The 19,333-nt window shown below is 27.5% G+C and overlaps 2 protein-coding genes across 3 annotated transcripts; both read left to right on the forward strand.

The window, feature by feature from the left end:
* Positions 1-8,624: 8,624 nt before the first annotated feature.
* On the forward strand, positions 8,625-13,326 carry LOC124943928 (protein argonaute MEL1-like). The gene is made up of 22 exons (XM_047484384.1): positions 8,625-9,062; positions 9,145-9,344; positions 9,428-9,577; positions 9,651-9,784; positions 9,854-9,963; positions 10,067-10,170; positions 10,244-10,382; positions 10,495-10,611; positions 10,686-10,793; positions 10,882-10,941; positions 11,033-11,152; positions 11,243-11,414; positions 11,495-11,616; positions 11,737-11,874; positions 11,958-12,100; positions 12,171-12,233; positions 12,310-12,373; positions 12,454-12,589; positions 12,680-12,753; positions 12,839-12,933; positions 13,014-13,045; positions 13,139-13,326. The coding sequence occupies exons 1-22, from the start codon at positions 8,625-8,627 to the stop codon at positions 13,324-13,326; spliced, it is 2,907 nt and encodes a 968-aa protein (XP_047340340.1).
* Positions 13,327-16,099: 2,773 nt separating this feature from the next.
* LOC124942153 (peptidyl-prolyl cis-trans isomerase FKBP20-2, chloroplastic) lies at positions 16,100-18,670 on the forward strand. 2 transcript variants are annotated; one of them, XM_047482583.1, is made up of 6 exons: positions 16,100-16,217; positions 17,501-17,815; positions 17,890-17,999; positions 18,099-18,207; positions 18,271-18,347; positions 18,477-18,670. In XM_047482583.1, the coding sequence occupies exons 1-6, from the start codon at positions 16,169-16,171 to the stop codon at positions 18,594-18,596; spliced, it is 780 nt and encodes a 259-aa protein (XP_047338539.1). In that variant the 5' UTR covers positions 16,100-16,168; the 3' UTR covers positions 18,597-18,670. The 2 variants fall into 2 exon arrangements, with proteins under 2 accessions (XP_047338539.1, XP_047338540.1); XM_047482584.1 differs by having other exon boundaries at positions 17,522-17,815.
* The last annotated feature ends 663 nt before the right edge of the window (positions 18,671-19,333 follow it).

Here is a 19,333-nt window from a genome sequence, read left to right on the forward strand (position 1 = left end):
ATATGTGTATTACTAGAACTTGAAAAATAATTAATTAAATAAAACGTAATGAAACTAATTTTTCAAAAACCAAAATTTTATAGAGTAGAGGCCGTGTTTTAACGGGTAAAGATGATATAATGTGAAAGACCTTTTCTGAGTATCAACAAACATCGAACTTAAAAGATTATCTAGTCAAATATACGTTTTTATACGTATACAAAACATTTTTATTGATTTTAAACTAAAAATAAATTGATGACTCTTTCACCAAATAAATAATTTTTTAAATTAATTATTTTTAATTAATTTAAATACATATTTCTTTAATCATATTATAACTTGATTATTTTAAATCTAGAAAATTGTTTAATATTGATCATAAAATTATTTAATCTTATAAATAATTTTAAAATGTCAAAACATACTTTTATAAAAAATTTAAAATAATATTTTATTAAAAAAAGATAGTTAACACATTAATCAGAATTAAAATTTTTGAACCTCAATCTTTTCCGAGATAATGAATTTTTGGGTTACAATAATCCACAAATTTAACCAACTATAAAGTCTTAGAAATTTGATGTCACCCAAAGAAACATTATATTATTGTTTTTGTTAAAAATATAATAAATTTTATTAGATAATGAGCCATTTAAGATTAATAATTTATTTGATAATTTTTCATTTGAACCAAGTTAAAATAACGATCATTTTGAACTAAAAGAAAACTTTTGACGAAATATTCACATTATGTAGAATATCTTCACACTCTCAATAATTTTATCTAAATATATAGAAACTGATCTTCGTAGTTCGCCATTTTAAGTGGAATCAACATCAGATCTTTATTCTATTTGAACCGTTATTTTGTCATTACAGACCATCATTGTTTCTAATATGTTTGGATGATGTGAAATCCATTTTTAATTCGGCTTTTTATTAAAAAATTGTAATGTGATATAACTTTTTATTAAGATAAAATATTATTTTTCATGCACTCTATATTTTTGCAAAAGTTATTTAATTAACTCAAATCTCTTAAATTTGAATTTTTACAATTTTGGAAGTTAATATCACACACACATGGCCTTGTTTGGAACCAGTTTCGGAGATTAAATTTGGCCAAAAAAAATTATTTACTGAAAATTTATATTTTTTAAATTTTTAGTTATATATTTTAACAAATTTATTTATATTTATTTGTTAAATTCTATCTACACTTCACCTTCATCCACGTGTTTCTAAGTAGGATCATTAAGCATTCTTTCCATCACTAATTTTAGGTAAGCAATTTTATAACATTTTCCATAATTATATATCACATAATTTTATTAAATATATAAATCCAACTCTACTTGGTAAATTTGTATTGAAAATTGAAAATTATATATATATATATATATATATATATATATATATATATATATATATATATATATATATATATATATATATATATATATATATATATATCATAATGAAACAAATTATTTAAATTTAAATTATATATATTAATTATAATCACATTAAAATATATTATATCTCATTAATTTGTTTCTCTATAAAATAATCAAAAACAATTAAACAAATTATGAAACATGATATCACCTCTCTTATAGTATATTCATCTTCTATTAAAAAATCAAAAAATAATTAAACAAATTTTAAAATATGATATCACCTCTTATAGTATATTTATTTCTTTATAAAATAAAATAAAAACAATTAAATAAATTATAAACATGATGTCAACTCTAATATAGTATATTGTAGCCATAGATAGATAGAGAAATAAAACTCATTATAATTAATTAATTGTTTATTTTAATTTAGAGTTCTTATTTAAGAAGACATGTTCATCCTTAAGATTTAAGGATGGGGAAGTTCATATCACACACATTAAGCATTCTATGCATTCTATCACTTAATTTAGGTCATCAAATTTATTATATTTTATAGAGTTTCTCTTCATTTTACTTGTAATAGTTCATCCATACCTGCATAACGAAGAAACGTGACTTTCATCTATTATTCATAAGTTAATTAATATAATAAAATATTTCGCGAGATAAATTAATTAGACATATTTTTATAAAACTTGTAAAAATTAAATATTTTTTGTATCTATCTATATCACATGATGTTTTTTATAAAAGAACAAAATTCAATACTGATCGAATTATTTTTTGAATTATAGTTCAAATTAGGGTGTGATTTATGTTGATTAATTTCTTCTACAGGTCATTTTTAATTCCATGATCAAAATATAGTGTAAATTTTGTTTCATTTGATATAAAAAAAATTCCTTCTCAATCATAATTATATTAATTATTATAATTCTTGACAAATATAAAAATAAATATATCTTTTTGGAAAATATAACCTAGAAAATAAAAATTGTAGCAAAACAATCAATGATTCGCAAATAATATAGTTACAAAATGGTTGTAGCGACGTGAGCAAGAAAAAATATGGAGGAATACTACAAAGAAGGCAAAAGAAAGATGATAGAGTTTGATGTATCAAACAAGGAGAATAATAATAAACAATGTCACGGTTCTGGGACATATCTCCCAAAAAGCTTCAAGTGTAATTATTCATGCAAAATACTTTGCGACCAAATGTATAAGAATACAGGTGCACTTGCGAAATGTTCGCCTTATCAAAACGATAAGCAAACTTGTGACTGCTATTGGAGTTGTAATTCCCCGACCCAACCGTCCAAGGATAATTGATATTTTTAACAATGAGCAAAAACAATAATAAGATCATTTGAGCTCGATAAAATTGGCATATTTGTTGTATTATATTTCTATTTTATGTTTCTTTACCGTTTGTTTTCGAATGTAACTTAAAAACTTACAAGACAAAAGTAAAAATTTCAACTATTTGAAAAGCTTACAAGGTATTACCAAATGTTTAACTACTTGGAAAAATCGAATATGATTATCATAATACTTACACTGCCATAAAAAGAAGTCGAATTATTTTAATAAATCAATAAAAACTCTAGAAAATATAAGTTAAATCATTTGAATTGAAAATACATCACTACATAAAATTATTTTGAGAGATGTATGTAATATTTGATTGACAATCTTGCCGGACAAAACAAAAAATGGTTACAATTCAAAACACCAAATCAAAGGTGAAAATTGAAAGAATAAATTAATTGAGGTAAAATAATAATTATACTTCTTGTCCTAAATCCTTAAAAATATAATTAAATTATTGCATTGTAAATATTAATACACTAATTAAAAAGGTGGAAAAGTTTAATTTAAAAAAAAAAAAAAGAATAATTTCAACCACACTTAATTAAAAATGTACTCTTAGTTACAAACAATTAGTTTTTTTTTTTAACTTTTTTGGGATGGAGGTTATTTCAATAACTGGGAGAAAGAAAAATAATTGTTAGTGATGATTTTGAGAAATTGATGAAATACATAAAATGTATTAATATATATATATATATATATATAAAATAAAAAATAATAATTAAAAATATAATATATTTTAGTATTTTAATTAAATAATTGAGCGATATAATTGATTAATATAGAACGAGATTAAACATTATGGAGAGTTCGTTTCATAATAGAATTTTACTTGTAGTAAGACGCAAACAAGTGTCTCCGTCTAAACAAGATGTTATGTGTTGGCAAGAAATGAATAGTTTTCATGTAGAGAATTTTATAACTTTTTCGCTAAAATAAGTTCATATAATTTTTGTTAGAAAAAACTTTGGAGTCAAAATTTGTATCCAAGATCTCGTTCTTTGGATTTACGAATGATATGTGCATGAAAAAATATTGTATTATGGTTAGTCGTATGTGTCACGAGGAGGTTGAATCAACAACTCACTTAATTTTGTATTACCGATGGGTGACTAGAATCTGGAATCTTTTATAGACTATCATTGGGATTCATTTGGTGATGTCTGAGTCTTTGAGCAGTTGTTGAGAAATTTGGATTGATACATTTAATATGACAGGTCTAAATTTGGGTTACCATCTAAATTATTTTTTGGTAAACTTTAATAAGTTTGAGAGAAATCGTTGAATTTTTATTAATCTAATGCGTATTATTTATAATGTTATTATTATGATGCATTTTTAGATTTAGTTTGGAAAGTCGGTAGAGTCAATCAAGAAGTGAATCGTTTTTCTCGATAACTTACGAGCTCGATGTATTGACTAACATTTTTTATTTTTTTAGATTCTGTTTTTAAGTTTTTTATTTTTATTTATTTCTTTTCATGTAATGTTTTTGTCGTTATCGTTGTAATCAAGTGATTTTATTATTTTTAATATATATGAATATTTAAAAAAATAAAAAAATATTTTAATATTTTATTTAATTATTAATTAATATAATTAAAGAAAAATAATGAAATAATATTAATTATATTTAAATTATTTAAATAATTCCAAATGAACCTATCATCAAATATGACTTTAATGACAATAGAGATCATCAACTTTCAGGAAATAATTTGATGGCTTAAAGTACTACCAAATCTAATAATAATTTTATTTTTGGTAGGTTTGATAATTATAAAATTAGAATTAGTGTGTAATTTTTGTTTTTAGTAGATAAGTTAGGATTAAAAATTAAAATTAATATTATGATTATAATGAAATTCAAACAAATATAATTTTATAATTTTAAATCTACTCTTTTTAGTTTAAAATTATAATTTCAATATTTTTTTATATATATATTTTTCAAACAAAATATCTTATTTTTTATCATTTATAACATAATTAACGTGTTCAATCAAAATATATATATATATATATATATATATATATATATATATATATATATATATATATATATATATATATATATATTTTGAAAGTTAAGATATCAAATCTATAACTTTCTTTTCATGTAATAAATTAATATTTTGAATCAATATATTTTTTTTTTAAAAAATAGGAAGTTAATCTTTTGTTTATTGTAAGGCGTGAATTTGGTATTTTATTTCTTAATAAAATCAAATCTTAAATCAAAATATTACAATAGGTCGTGTCAAGCTAATATTTTAATAATATAAATATGTTATATTTAAATTGTTTTTTATCATATTCTTTTCAAATATAATAATTGAATTATAATTTATCGTAATTTGTTATAGAGTAAAATTTCAATGTCAATTCTAATTTTAATCGTTAAAACAATATTTCAATTTCAATCATTAAAACATAACTTTGTAGATTTTGTAATCATTTTCTTTTATCACTAGTGTCTAGATTATTTTGTATAAGGTAAACATTAATAGAAGATAACAAATCATATGAATGAATGTGAAACAACTCAGCATTTTTGACTACATGTCCATTATCAATCATACATGGAATTTTTATCCATTTGTTTAACAACCAAGGCGATGACAATGGATACAAATAATCTATTGATAGGCCTTATATATAAGCAATCACTTAATGAGAATTGTTGAAAACAAGTAACATGTTGATCAAAGGAAGAAGAAGATAAAGAACTTGGCGACGCAAAATGAGTCCAAAATGAATCGAAATTTTAGGTTTAAAAAAGCCCAAGTTTAATTTTTTTGGGCTCCGAGAAAATTGACAAAGTCTTTTTTGTCATTTTTTTAATCTAAAAATAAGTAGAGACGATAAATTGCCCAACAAATAAAATAAAGAAAAACAATTGGGCCTAAGAAATAAATATAAAAATGTGTAATCCATTATAGTCTTTGATTTGTAAACCCTATTTCATTCGACGCCGTGCCTATATATTCAGTCTCTCGACCTTCTCCCTCTTTCATCTCGGAGGCGCTCTTATCTCATTTCTTCTTTAACATATATTATGTCCCTCGACTCTCTCCCTCTTTCGTCTGGGAGACAGTCTTATCTCGTTTCTTCTAGAACAAATGTTCTATGTTCTGTCCCTTGACTTCCTCACTCTTTTCGTTTGGGAGGCGGTCTTATCTCGTTTGTTCTTTAACAAACATTCTGTCCCAAGACTTTTTCCATCTTTCGTCTGGGAGGCGGTCTTATCTTGTTTTTTCTTTAACAAATATTCGGTCACTCGACTCTCTCCTTGGAGGCGGTCTTATCTCGTTTTTTCATTAACTAATAATCTTTTCATGTTAAAGGTAATTTTGATCTTCTCTTCTCTTACTTTTAAGGTCAGAATCTCAACCAATCACTCTTTAATAAAAATGATTTGTCATATAAGCTCTTTGCGTTGATCTCTTTAGTTATTAGTTATATTCAAATCGAGTTTGATCAGATGGATCAACACAATTTTCTTCTCATGTGAGCCTATGTGAGCCTATGATGTAGTCTTTATTAATCTGATTATATCATAATAGTTTTTTTTGTTTTGAATACAGGAGGTCATAACATTTACTTCAATTGAGAATCCATCAAAGACACTAGTCTCTTAAGAATTGAACCGTGGGGTAATCTTTATTAGTCGTGAGGTAATCTTTATTAGTCCGATTATATCATAATAGTTTTAATATCTTTATTATATAGTTTTCTTGAATATATTTAATTTAATTTTGCAAGAACAATACATTTTCTATATTCGATAAAATGTTGAATCTTGAAATCAAATCAAATCAAATCAAAGTTTCTACATTAGAATTACAAGGTAAATTACAAGATTAAGATCTTAGAGAAATTATAGTGAAATGTCCTTAATATGAAATTGATTTTCTTTCATCATAAATCTACCCATATTCAAATACTTTATGGTACATTAATTGTTTTCTTTGATTTAGTTACAAGTGAATCAACATGAAGGTCCCTATGGATGAACACAATAAAACCTCTTTTTGTCGTTCAGGTAAATATCATTCCTAATGACTTTAAATTAATATATAAGGGTTGTTTCATCTGGATATATCTACTCACATGTTCCCTCTCTCTCATACTATGTGGTAAAAGCATAAATATATATAATTTTAAACAATTACTATTTTGTCCCCTCCGAGAGACTAGGAACAAAGAGATTTCGGATTATTTTCAAAATTTTAGAAATCTTATCATCTTTATTTTTAAATACTTAGGATTAATTAGTCTTTCCTTCATGAAAAATAATATATTATATAATTTTTAATAATTTTTAGGTTTTTATAAAGTACTCATTTTTTTTTATATTCATCTTATTATTTAACAAAAAAAAATATAAACTATTTTATTTTAACTTTAATAAATTTTAAAAATTATTGTGATGATAATTATGAAAAATTAATTTTAAAATGGTAAATAATCTAAATAACAAAATTTTATAATTTAAAAGAATTTATGTAATATGATTTACAAATTTAATTAATAAAAAATCATTTTTATTCACTTTTTACTTATTTATTTTTCAAATATTTTAAAAATTATTTTAATTACAATTATTTTAAATATAAACATATTTATGGATTAATTAGTCTTTCCTTCATGAAAAATAATATATTAAGTCTTTCCTTCATGAAAAATAATATATTATATATTTTTTAATAATTTATAGGTTTGTATAAAGTACTATTTTTTTATATTCATCTTATTATTTAACAAAAAAAAAGTAATTTAAAGATTTTATGTAATCTACAAATTTAATAAAATAATATTTTTTATCCACTTTTTACTTTTTTATTTATTTTTTAAATATTTTAAAAATTACTTTAATTACAATTCTTTTTTATTAAATACAAACATAAACTATTTTATTTTTTACTTTAATAAATTTTAAAAATTATTGTGATGATAATTATAAAAAATTAATTTTAAAATGGTAAATAATCTAAGTTAACAAAATTTTATAATTTGAAAGGATATATAATATGATTTACAAATTTAATTAATAAAAAATCATTTTTATTCACTTTTTACTTATTTATTTTTCAAATATTTTAAAAAATATTTTAATTACAATTATTTTAAATATAAACAAAATCTATTTTATTTTAAATATAAACATATTTATGGATTAATTAGTCTTTCCTTCATGAAAAATAATATATTATATATTTTTTAATAATTTATAAGTTTGTATAAAGTACTCATTTTTTTATATTCATCTTATTATTTAACAAAAAAAAAAATGTAATCTAAAGATTTTATGTAATCTACAAATTTAATAAAATAATATTTTTTTATCCACTTTTTACTTTTTATTTATTTTTCAAATATTTTAAAATTTATTTTAATTACAATTCTTTTTATTAAATACAAACAGAAACTATTTTATTTTTTACTTTGATAAATTTTAAAAATGATTGTGATGATAATTATGAAAAATTAATTTTAAAATGGTAAATAATCTAAGTTTACAAATTTAATTAATAAAAAAAACATTTTCTTTTTATCTTTTTATTTAATTTTCACTAAATATATTTAATGATTTTGAATTATACTTTTTTAATAAAATCTTACTTTTCTAAAAGAAATCTAAAGATTTTCTTCTAAATATAGATAAAAACATAATAAATAAATAAAATGTTTTTTTTTTTTTTTTAATCTTTTTTTGTAATTTGGTTATATATATATATTCCACCATTCTCCTTCATTTCATTACCTGTATATTCAAGCATAACCCATACTCTGGTTTTCTTTCTAATCCTCAATTTCTCATTCACAGTTGAATCAAATTGCCTATTTACTTTCTTTGTGAAAATGTCTGGAAGAATTCAAGGACGCGGAGATGTAAGAGGTCAATCAGACCGCACCCATCAACGTTTACCGCAAGCCGGACGTGGACGCTTCGGAGGAGTAAGAGGTTACGTTACTCCTTACAATGTTGGGGCAGCGCCTCCACCAGCATCTCGAACTCCATCTGGGTATGGTCCATACTGCTCCAACGTACCTGTATTTTCGTCTGCAGATTCCTTAGCTGCAGATGTGGAAATGAAGCTTAACTTAGCTTCTACATCAGCTGTTGAATCGGATTTCCATCAGTCTCAGACTCTGCAACAGCCGTCCCCTGCTGCTGTGACTCTGGCGACAACCAGACTGCCAGATAGGCCAGGTTTCGGTAGAGCCGGTAAGAAGATCTTGATCCGAACCAACCATTTTCCAGTTCAATCAACTGGATGCGATGTATTTCATTACGATGTGAGTATATATTATTTGATCGGCTCTTATCATTTGTTGTTCATGTGTTTGTTTATTTAATCATTACAAATAAAATGTACAGGTCTCAATCTCTCCAGAGGTGACAATGAAGAAAGTATGCAGAGAAATTATGAATAGTTTGATCGACTCTTACATGGATTCGTTTCTGGGAAATCGGTTGCCTGCATATGATGGCAGGAAAAGTATTTACACTTTAGGGTCATTTCCCTTTGTGTCCAGGGACTTTAATGTGAAACTGTTTAAAAATGATGGAAATACAAGGTGACTTTTTAGTGTTTAACATTGCTTAATCTTTCACTTTACTTATTTGATTTGAAATTAACAATGGATCTTTCTCGACGCAGGAAGGAGCATCAGTTCATAGTGGCAATTAAGTTTGCTGCTAAAATTGATATGCATCAACTTCAAGCCTTCTTACATAAGAAGCAAGGGAATCTTCCTCATGAGACATTGCAAGCTCTTGAGATAGTTCTCCGATCAACTCCTTCGGTTATGTAAGAACATCATTTTCATTTTATGCTTCAATTTCATTTCCTTAATCACAATGTGTTTTTTCTTTTGTTGCAGGTATACTGCTGTTAAAAGGTCATTCTTTTCACCAAAACTTGGTGCAAAGGGGAAAATGGATGGTGGCCTAGAGTATTGGCAAGGGTTCTACCAAAGCCTACGACCAACTCAAATGGGGCTCTCGCTAAATATTGGTATGTAGCAGCCTATAAACATGTTTTACATTTGTACTAACTCAGCATCTAATAATTTTTATTTTGTAGATATATCAGCAAAGCCATTTTTTGACCCCATCCTGGTGACAGAGTTTATTCAACAATATCTTCACATTGGAGATCTATCCAGGCCATTATCTAACAAAGACTGTGAGAATGTAAGTTTCAACTTTCTCTTACATTTGAGAAGAAATGAATGTTTGAAATTAAACTTAACTAGGATCTAATTCTCACTTAAATGTGTTAATATTCTTTTTTCAGATTATCAAGGTCTTGAAAGGTGTGAATGTGCAAATGACTCACCTGAAGAAAACCATGCGCAAAAAGATAGTTCGACTATCTCAACAGCCAATTGGTGAACTGATGTAAGCTATTTTTGCATACGATCATATCTTGTTTAAATCTATTTTCTCACTTTTCGATCTTGCTCTTGTATAGGTTCACGTGTGATGACGGTGTTCAACAGAAGTCTGTGGTTCAATACTACTTAGAAAGGTACCATATCACAATTAGGTATCCTTCCTTGCCTGCAATGCAGTCTGGAAGTGATTCAAAACCTATATATCTACCTTTGGAGGTACTTAATACTTGAACTGATCTTTATTTTATTCTATAGTCTGTATTTGCCTTAATTACCTTTGTTTGTCATTTTTCAAAAACTCATTTCCTTTATTTTGGTGACACTATAGCTCTGCAAAATCGTGGAGGGGCAGAGGTATACAAAGAAGCTGAATGAGAGGCAGGTAACTACTCTTTTGATGGCTACCTGTCAAAGACCCACGCATAGGGAACAAAACATTAGACAGGTACTTTTGTGTATCCATTGAACCTAATCTTTCAATGTTTTTTTAGTTCTTTTATTGATAATTTTCTTCTCCAGATGGTCAGGCAAAATGATTACAACAATGACAAATTCGTGAACGAATTTGGATTACATATACATCCTGAACCTACAGTGGTTGAAGCAAGACTTCTTCCACCTCCCCTGGTAAATTCTTTTGTCTTGTAAATTGTAATTATTTGGTTTACGTTTCCATTACTAATCTTTAAGTAAATATTTGCGCTGGTTGTTGCAGCTTAAATATGCTGGGTCACAAGAGGCTCCATATGTGGGGCAATGGAATATGTTGAACAAGGTATTGTTTGACTTGGATGTGTGCCCTCCCATTTTATATTGTAGCGTAATCATTTGTCTTCTTTATGTTTAATATGTTGTTATTGTGGCAGAGAATGTTTGACGGGGCAAAGATAGATTTCTGGACCTGTGTCAACTTCTCAAAACTAAACCAAAAGCAGGTCGGCCAGTTCTGTTGGGACTTGGTGCAAATGTGTATAAATAAAGGGCTGGTATGTATTCTTTCCATCTCACCTCGAGCTTGTGCATCTTATATATCTTATGAGAACCTATCCTTAACGTGCATGAATTCTCTCTTGCAGATTTTCAATAAACAACCGCTGATTCCCATCCATTCAGCCAATTCTAACCACATTGGAAAGGCACTAACCAGCATTCACTCGCAATGTAATGAGCAGCTCACAAAGATGAAGGCAAACGGAAGACATCTTCAGTTGCTGCTCGTCATATTGCCAGAAATTTCTGGTTCATATGGTAACATTTTGAAGAATGATTTTAGTTTAAGTGTATATGTTGTTGTGCAAACCTCCTAACTAATATTGTGCTTCTTACAGGGATGATTAAGAAGATTTGTGAGACAGAATTGGGCATTGTCTCTCAATGCTTCCAGCCTAAACAAGTTCTTAAGAGGACATTGCCGTATCTTGAAAATGTCACTCTGAAGATTAACGTGAAGGTTGGTTTTAACTATTATAATGTTGTTTGAAAAAGAAAGAAAAGCTCTCAATTGAGTTGATAATATTATGTTAGTCATTCATTTATCTAACTAGCTAATTGAATGTTTGTTTAATCTCAGGCTGGAGGACGCAATACTGTGCTTGCGAGTGCGTTCGCGAGAACATTGGATTTTGTCTGTGATAAGCCCACCATCATCTTTGGTGCTGATGTCACTCATCCTGCTCCAGGAGAGGATTCAAGCTGTTCAATTGCTGCGGTAAGATGTGTTGAAAATAGTTTGATTTTGTTTCTATCTAGCTACTATTATTGGGTTGTTAAAATGTAAGTTTATATTTTCAGGTGGTGGCTTCGATGGACTGGCCTGAGGTAACCACTTACAAAGGATTGGTCTCTGCTCAAAAGCATAGAGAGGAAATCATCAGTGACCTCTATAAAGAGGTTGATGATCCTAAAAGGGGCAAAGTTAAAAGTGGGATGATCAGGTAAAAAAATATTCCATTCCTTTTTTTTGGATGTAAAAAATATCTTGTTTGATTTTTTGGGACTTTGCAGGGAGCTGTTGATTTCGTTTAATCAGTCCACTGGTCGTAAACCAGATAGAATAATATTCTACAGGTAAAAATTGTATCTGCTAGCTCTTGCGTTGTGCTTAAATTAAGTTACTAATAATATATATGTTGTTTAAATGTAGAGATGGTGTTAGTGATGGGCAATTCAGCCATGTTTTGCTGTATGAGATCGATGCGATTCGGAAGGTAGTTTTTATATGAGATTGTTGTTTTGTTTTGTATTGTGTTGGTATTGTGAGTTGATCGGAAATACATGTTTGGTGTAGGCATGTTCTTCTCTGGAAGAAAATTACCTACCGAGGATCACATTTGTGGTTGTGCAGAAGAGGCATCACACTCGCCTCTTCCCAATGATTCATGGCGACAGACATTCAACCGACAGGAGTGGAAATATTTTGCCAGGTAATATATTATTGGTTGTGGTTTGTAATTGATAATAATGGGTTGGTTGATGTAAATACTAAATTTGATTGATTGGATTTTCATATATAGGTACGGTTGTTGATACAAAGATTTGTCATGTAAGAGAATTCGACTTCTACCTATGCAGTCATTCGGGTATCCAGGTAACTACTAAAAAAAATTGATTATATATTTTTATTGGTTGAATATGAAGCAAGCACTAAGATATTTGGTAACAAACTGAAACAGGGAACAAGTCGGCCAACTCATTATCATGTGTTGTTTGATGAGAATGACTTCAGTGCAGATGCATTGCAAGGACTCACTAACAACTTGTGTTACACGTAAGTGGTGTCTTAATAGTTAATCCTAACCTATATTGTTGTAATTACGTAATACTAATCAATCGGGTGTTTCTTTCCAGCTATGCGAGATGCACTAGATCGGTCTCTATAGGTTTGTTTGTCCTTCTAGCTTACTCAACAACTAAATTTATTTTTTATGATCAATCAATCATTCTTCTTATGGTTTGGTTTCTTTGATGTGCAGTGCCTCCTGTTTACTATGCTCATCTTGCTGCGTCAAGGGCACGCTACTATATGGAAGGTTATGTGGAAGGTGATGGAGTTGATGCTGAATCCACTAGTGTAAGAATGAACACAAGGGAAGGGGATGCAGTTGTTAGGCCTTTGCCTAATGTTATGGATAATGTAAAGAAATATATGTTTTACTGCTGAATAACATAGTAATATTAGGTTTTTTGTTGTTGTAATATTAAGTTTTTTGTTGTTGTTGTTAAAGTATTAAATGGTGGGTAGTTTAGATATGAAATAGGATGTAGGTGTTCAAGTTTTGTAGTTTTAATGGGGGTTTTCTAGAAAGATTGTAACAATTTCATGACCCTTTTTTAGGGATAAATATTGTTATAAAAGTTGTGTTTTGTAGTTAATTTACTTGTTTTGTGTTTTGCATTTCCTTCTTTACTTTTATTAAGTTTTAACTCATGATCCATGATCATGATTTACATTAAGATATTTGTCAATTACATGACATTTTAAGGTTTTGGGTTGAATTCAGGAAGTCATCTCACATCGCTAAGGCTATTTTTTTTCTAATCATAGTTTATAATCTCTCGCTTATTCCTCTTTCTCGCTAGAGTTTTGGGTTGTAGCCGTCAATCTTACTAATAATAATTTGACTGACTTTGGGATAAAGTGCGTCTTACTAATAAGAATTTGATTGATTTCGGGATAAAGACGGAAGAGAAAATTTATTATTTTTTTAACTAATTAGATTAGTTCAGTCATTTCATTTCTCAGAAAGTAAAAAAAAAAAAAAAAATTATGACAGACGGATTGATAATTGAGGATCAAAACTCGAACTTTCGAACTTTAAATTGTGATTTATGGGCTTCAACTATCATAATTTTATCTATTTAAGTCTTTCTCCCCAACACATGAATATCGATTTTATTACTTTAGCATAAGTATTTTTATTTTCTTAATTAATCTATCACATTGGTAGAAAAGAAATGGTTATTATCTCTTTTCGATTGTTTCTATTTATTTTTCACACTTTACACAATTTTTAACACATTTAAATTGCATTTGATGGCTTGGAAGTCGTGAATCTCAAGAGATTACTAAATTAAAAAAAAAATGTTCAAATTAATATATAATACACAAAATTATGCCGTATCAAAATTTGTGACCTAAATTCTAACCTTCTCATTTTTTTTACCATCATTGTCATTTTATTTATCAAATAATGAAATTTTTATTTTATTTTTAAACATGCATATATTACTATTAATATATAACATTCAAACACTATACAACCAAAAAAAACAAAAACAAAATCAACAAATTTAACTCTCTAAAACTGAAAAAGATTGATGTCACCTGCCAAACATTATTTATTGTTTCTGTGAAAAGAAAATAAATATTATTAGATAATTTTCTTTTAAGACTAATTATCTTGATAATTCTTTATGAAACCAATTTTTTTTATTTTTTTTATTTTATGATATAACATATAGCAACTCAATAAAGTAGTGTAAGGTAAAAAAGCAGTTTCTAAGAGATAAACAAATTTGATTCTAACTCAAGACTATTTTAAATTGAATATCTTAAATTAAAGTTAAAGTTTTGAATCACGTAACTTTTATCGAAAACAAATATCGATTAATGAACAATTTTAAGATTAACTATAAAATTTTAAAAAAGGACTCATCTAGATAGACAAATTTTATGGAGTCATAACATTCAAATTTTAAAAAATTTGTGCAATGAAATGGAACTGCCGTGAATCAATAACTTTACTAAACTTTAAATTTAAATGTGTTTTAGTTGAAACAATTAAATGAAAATATATTAAAGCTTAAAGATTCATATACACTGAATTTTCTTGAACCATAATATTGAGTTTTAAGGTTCTTCTTGAAACTTTTATTAATTAATGCATTGTTTATTTTTGAATGGACATTAATGAAAACGTTTACATTTTTAAACAAAAATAATAATTTCAACTACACAAATTAAAGGTGAAAAATTTTAATTTGAATTCATGATATTTTGGTCTCTACTCTTACCACTAGACTACATTAATTGACGCAAAAGTTCATAATCATTAAAGAAAATAGAGAGTAACAAAATTATTAAATCTCAATTATTATTTCATACTCGAATTTGAATCTTCTTTTTATTAGACTCAACTATTATTTCATACTCGAATTTGAATCTTCTTTCTATTAAATGGAGCTCGAATATTGAATTGTGTCATATGAGCTCGAACTATCATAATTTTAGCTATTTGAGGTTTTCTCACAAACGAAAATCCTATTATTTTAACATAATATTTTTATTTTCTTAATTAATTTTAGTTTAAAACTTATACATCTCAACAAAATACTAAATTATAAACAATCATGTTGTTTCAAAATTTATTAAAAAAACAAATAACAAATTTATCTCTCTTCTAATTTTCTCAAATTATATTTTTTAGTCACTCAAATCACTTCTAAATTAGAATGTGCAAATTTTGAATAAATAATTAATTTAAAAATAAATAAATAAATTAGAATAAAGTTATTAACGTTTTTGTCTATTTAAAAAATCTCAAATAATTAAAATTGTATAATTCGAGTCTCATATATTCAATTCAAATTTCAAAACTTATTTAATTAAAAAAAAACTAAAATTCAAAATTCAACCAATTATTAATAGAAAACTCAAAAATTAATTAAAAATTTGAGATCAAGATCCTTAATTATTTGAGATATGTGTATCAAGAATTCAAGATCCATTTATCATTCATTATTGAATTTTCTTTTTTTTTTTACAAAGTGTTTGTCTAAATTCTATATCGATTATTTATTTGTAATTAAATACTTTAAAATTAATAGTTTATTTTCTAAAGGTATATAGAATAAAAATGTAGTTTAATTTTTGTTTTGTATCTTTATTATAAAAAAAGGTGAATATAATATAATAATTAGTAGTGTTCGTTGAGATAAGTAAAGAGCGGGCCATATTCATTATTCACTCTTCAAGTCTCCAGATTAAGATCCAGGGCGATTCAATGGCGATTCTAGCACCACCTCCATTTCTACGTCTTCAATTCTACTCACGTAAGTCTCACTGATGCATTTTCAAGCTTCTTTCATAAATGATATACACATGATTGTTTAGCATTTCTAGGAATCGGCTTTGTTATCATTTCTGAAATGTTGATAATCATGTAACTGTAACGATTGATTATACTCGCAAGTCGAAATTCTCGTTGAATTCTATGAAATCTGTTTAACTGTTATGGATAAGGTTCGTTTTAATTAATCTCTGTTAGACTGCGATTATGAGAGATCTAGCTTTACGCGTTTGAAGAATTAGCTAGGTTTTCTCCATCATTGTTTGATTTCGTGTTTCGTTTGATTGTCTGTTATGTGAATATGCAGATATACATTTCGAATAATTCTATCTCGTGCTAGTCATTGTAAAGGAGGAGATATAGATAATAGATGAATAGAATCTGTTATTGTTAACATGCAGACATAAATTTTGATAATCATGTAACTGTAACGATTGATTATACTCGCAAGTCGCAATTCTCGTTGAATTCTATGAAATCTGTCCAACTGTCTTGGATAAGGTTCGTTCTAATCTCTCTTAGACTGCGATTATGAGTGATTCAGCTTTACACGTTTGAAGAATTAGCTAGGTTTCTCCATCATTGTTTGATTTCATGTTTCGTTTGATTGTCTGTTTTTGCAAATATGCAGATATAAATTTCGAATAATCCTATCTCGTGCTAGTCATTGTAAAGGAGGAGATATAGTCTAGATGAATCGACTTTGTTATTGTTAACTGTTATAGATAAAGGTATTCTGAGAGATTTTAGCCTTATACGTTTGAAGAATTAGCTAGGTTTCTCCATCATTTTATGATTTCCGTTTTGAAAATATTCAGACATAAATTTCAAATCACCCTGACTCAGTATCTATCTTCATAAAGGAGATATAGATGATTGTTTAGTATTTCTTGGAATCGACTTTGTTATCGTTAACTGTTATGGATTAAGGTTCATTCGAATCCTTCTTAGACTGTGATTCTAAGAGATTCAACAAGCCTTATATGTTTGAAGAAGTAGCTAGGTTTCTCCATCATTGTATGATTTCCAGTTTCGTTTGATCATATCTGTTTTGCAAACATGTAGACACAAATTTCAAATCATCCTGATTCAGTTTCTCGTGCTAGAGTCTATCTCTGGATCTGTTAGACTCTATGCATCTTCATAAAACAGATATAGATGATTGTTTAGGATTTCTAGATATCGACATTGTTATCATTAACTGTTATAGATAAGATTCATTTGAATCCATCATAGACTGTCATTCTGAGAGATTCATGATTTCAGGTTTGTTTTACAAATATGCAGATAGAAACAATAACTTACATTCAAATGATCCTGCATTTGGTGGTAGCCTGAGAAGACATTGTTTGTCAAGGTGCAGGATAAGAGACAGCAAAGAAGAATCAGATGATAATAAGTTTGGGCGAAGGCTTCTGTTCTTAATTGTGACAACAACTTCAACCTTTGTTCATACATTGCCTTCATATGGAAAATCTAAAGTTAAAAACCCTTATGACGAAAGACGATTACTTGAACAGAACAAGAGAATACAAAGAGAAAACAATGCACCTGATAACTTCCCAAGTTTTGTTAGAGAAGGTAAGGTATTTTGTTTTCTTTCATCATCTTGTTCATCTTGATTGTCTGAACTTGGGTAATTTGGATTCAAATAGGTTTTGAGGTGAAAGTGGTAACATCAGATGATTTTGTGAAGAGTGAATCTGGTTTGATTTACAGGGATATTGAAATTGGTAAAGGTGATTGCCCAAAGGCTGGTCAACAGGTTTTTTCATTTTAATTTTGGTTCTTGATTTAAAAACTTAATTTCTTTTTTTAGGTTGTTTAAATTTAGTTTTTCTATCACGTTTAATTTAATTTACAGGTGACGTTTCATTACATTGGGTATAACGAATCAGGACGAAGAATCGATAGCACGTATTTGCAGGGCACTCCTGCGAAAATCCGATTTGGCACAAATGGACTTGTTCCGGGTATTTTTATTAATAAATAAATAATTTATATGAGTTAGAATTTATTTAAATAATTTTATATAGGATTTGAAGAAGGAATACGAGACATGAAACCAGGAGGAAAACGGAGGATTATTATACCTCCTGAACTCGGACCTCCTGTAAGTGGCTATATTATTATTATTATTATTATTTGAAAGTAATTATAAGTTTTAAATGGAAAGAATAAATATATAAGATTCAAAATTCATTAATAGATTGATTATACAATGATTAATTTTTTTTTTCAGGTAGGGCCTTCAACTTTTTTCAGTGCAAAACAGTTTGAAGTGTTTGATGTGGAACTGATTGGCGTAAAGGACTGCGAAAGGAGGACTATTGGTTTCTACTCTGACATAGTTTGCAATTGATGATTCAAGAAGAGAGAAGACTAAATAGTTTACAAGTATTTATTTATTTAAATAGTAAGTAAGCCTTTCTATTATCTTTTTGTTCTCTCTATATATTTTTGAAAGCCTAGTTTCTTAAAAAGAAAAAAAATTAATATTTTATTTAAAACTAATAGTCAAGGTAGTAATAAAAGTTCATTCAAAAAGAGAGAAGAAAAAATTATAGAAAAAATAACCTCTACAAATTAATTTTAATTATTTTACCTTCCCTACAATTCATTCTATTTAGATTCTCGTCTCTTTTCAATTCAGTCCGATTAGTGGACGGACAACCTCATGTGAGTTTTAGAGTAAAACAAAGCAGAACATCTTGAGAGGGATGGGAGAGTCGAAGGGTCACACTGATAATTAGTCTTTAGTCGATTTTCTCACCCCTAAGGGAACCTCAGGGAACCTCCCAGGTGAAGGGGTCAGTTCTCGACTAGACATTGTTTTCACCATTTAAGGCCTGGAGTGGTGCAACTAGAACCTCGTATGGCAGGTGTTGGGACTCGGAAGGAATGTTGTTTGGGTAGCATTGGAAGCACAACCTAGTTGTAGTTATCAAAAAAATAAAAAACGAAAAAAAACATGGTTGAGGTGACTTGATCCAAAAGTTATTGTGTCGGGCTCTTTAGGCGTCGGTTTGGAAACAAGGGTGTCTCGAGCCCGGACTTAATAAGGGTGTCTCGAGTCCGGACCTAATTATAGATCAAAAA

This window comes from Impatiens glandulifera, chromosome 6 (genome assembly GCF_907164915.1).
Source record: "Impatiens glandulifera chromosome 6, dImpGla2.1, whole genome shotgun sequence".
Lineage (NCBI taxonomy): Eukaryota > Viridiplantae > Streptophyta > Magnoliopsida > Ericales > Balsaminaceae > Impatiens > Impatiens glandulifera.

What these genes read in the sequence shown, in the direction of transcription:
- LOC124943928 (XM_047484384.1), top strand. Translation starts at nt 8,625, where the DNA reads ATGTCTGGAAGAATTCAAGGACGCGGAGATGTAAGAGGTCAATCAGAC. An exon ending in CGATCAACTCCTTCGGTTAT is followed by an intron (nt 9,578 to 9,650) that starts GTAAGAACATCA and finishes CTTTTGTTGCAG; the next exon opens with GTATACTGCTGTTAAAAGGT. An exon ending in TGTGTATAAATAAAGGGCTG is followed by an intron (nt 11,153 to 11,242) that starts GTATGTATTCTT and finishes TCTCTCTTGCAG; the next exon opens with ATTTTCAATAAACAACCGCT.
- LOC124942153 (XM_047482583.1), top strand. Translation starts at nt 16,169, where the DNA reads ATGGCGATTCTAGCACCACCTCCATTTCTACGTCTTCAATTCTACTCA. An exon ending in ACGTCTTCAATTCTACTCAC is followed by an intron (nt 16,218 to 17,500) that starts GTAAGTCTCACT and finishes TCATGATTTCAG; the next exon opens with GTTTGTTTTACAAATATGCA. An exon ending in GCCCAAAGGCTGGTCAACAG is followed by an intron (nt 18,000 to 18,098) that starts GTTTTTTCATTT and finishes TTTAATTTACAG; the next exon opens with GTGACGTTTCATTACATTGG.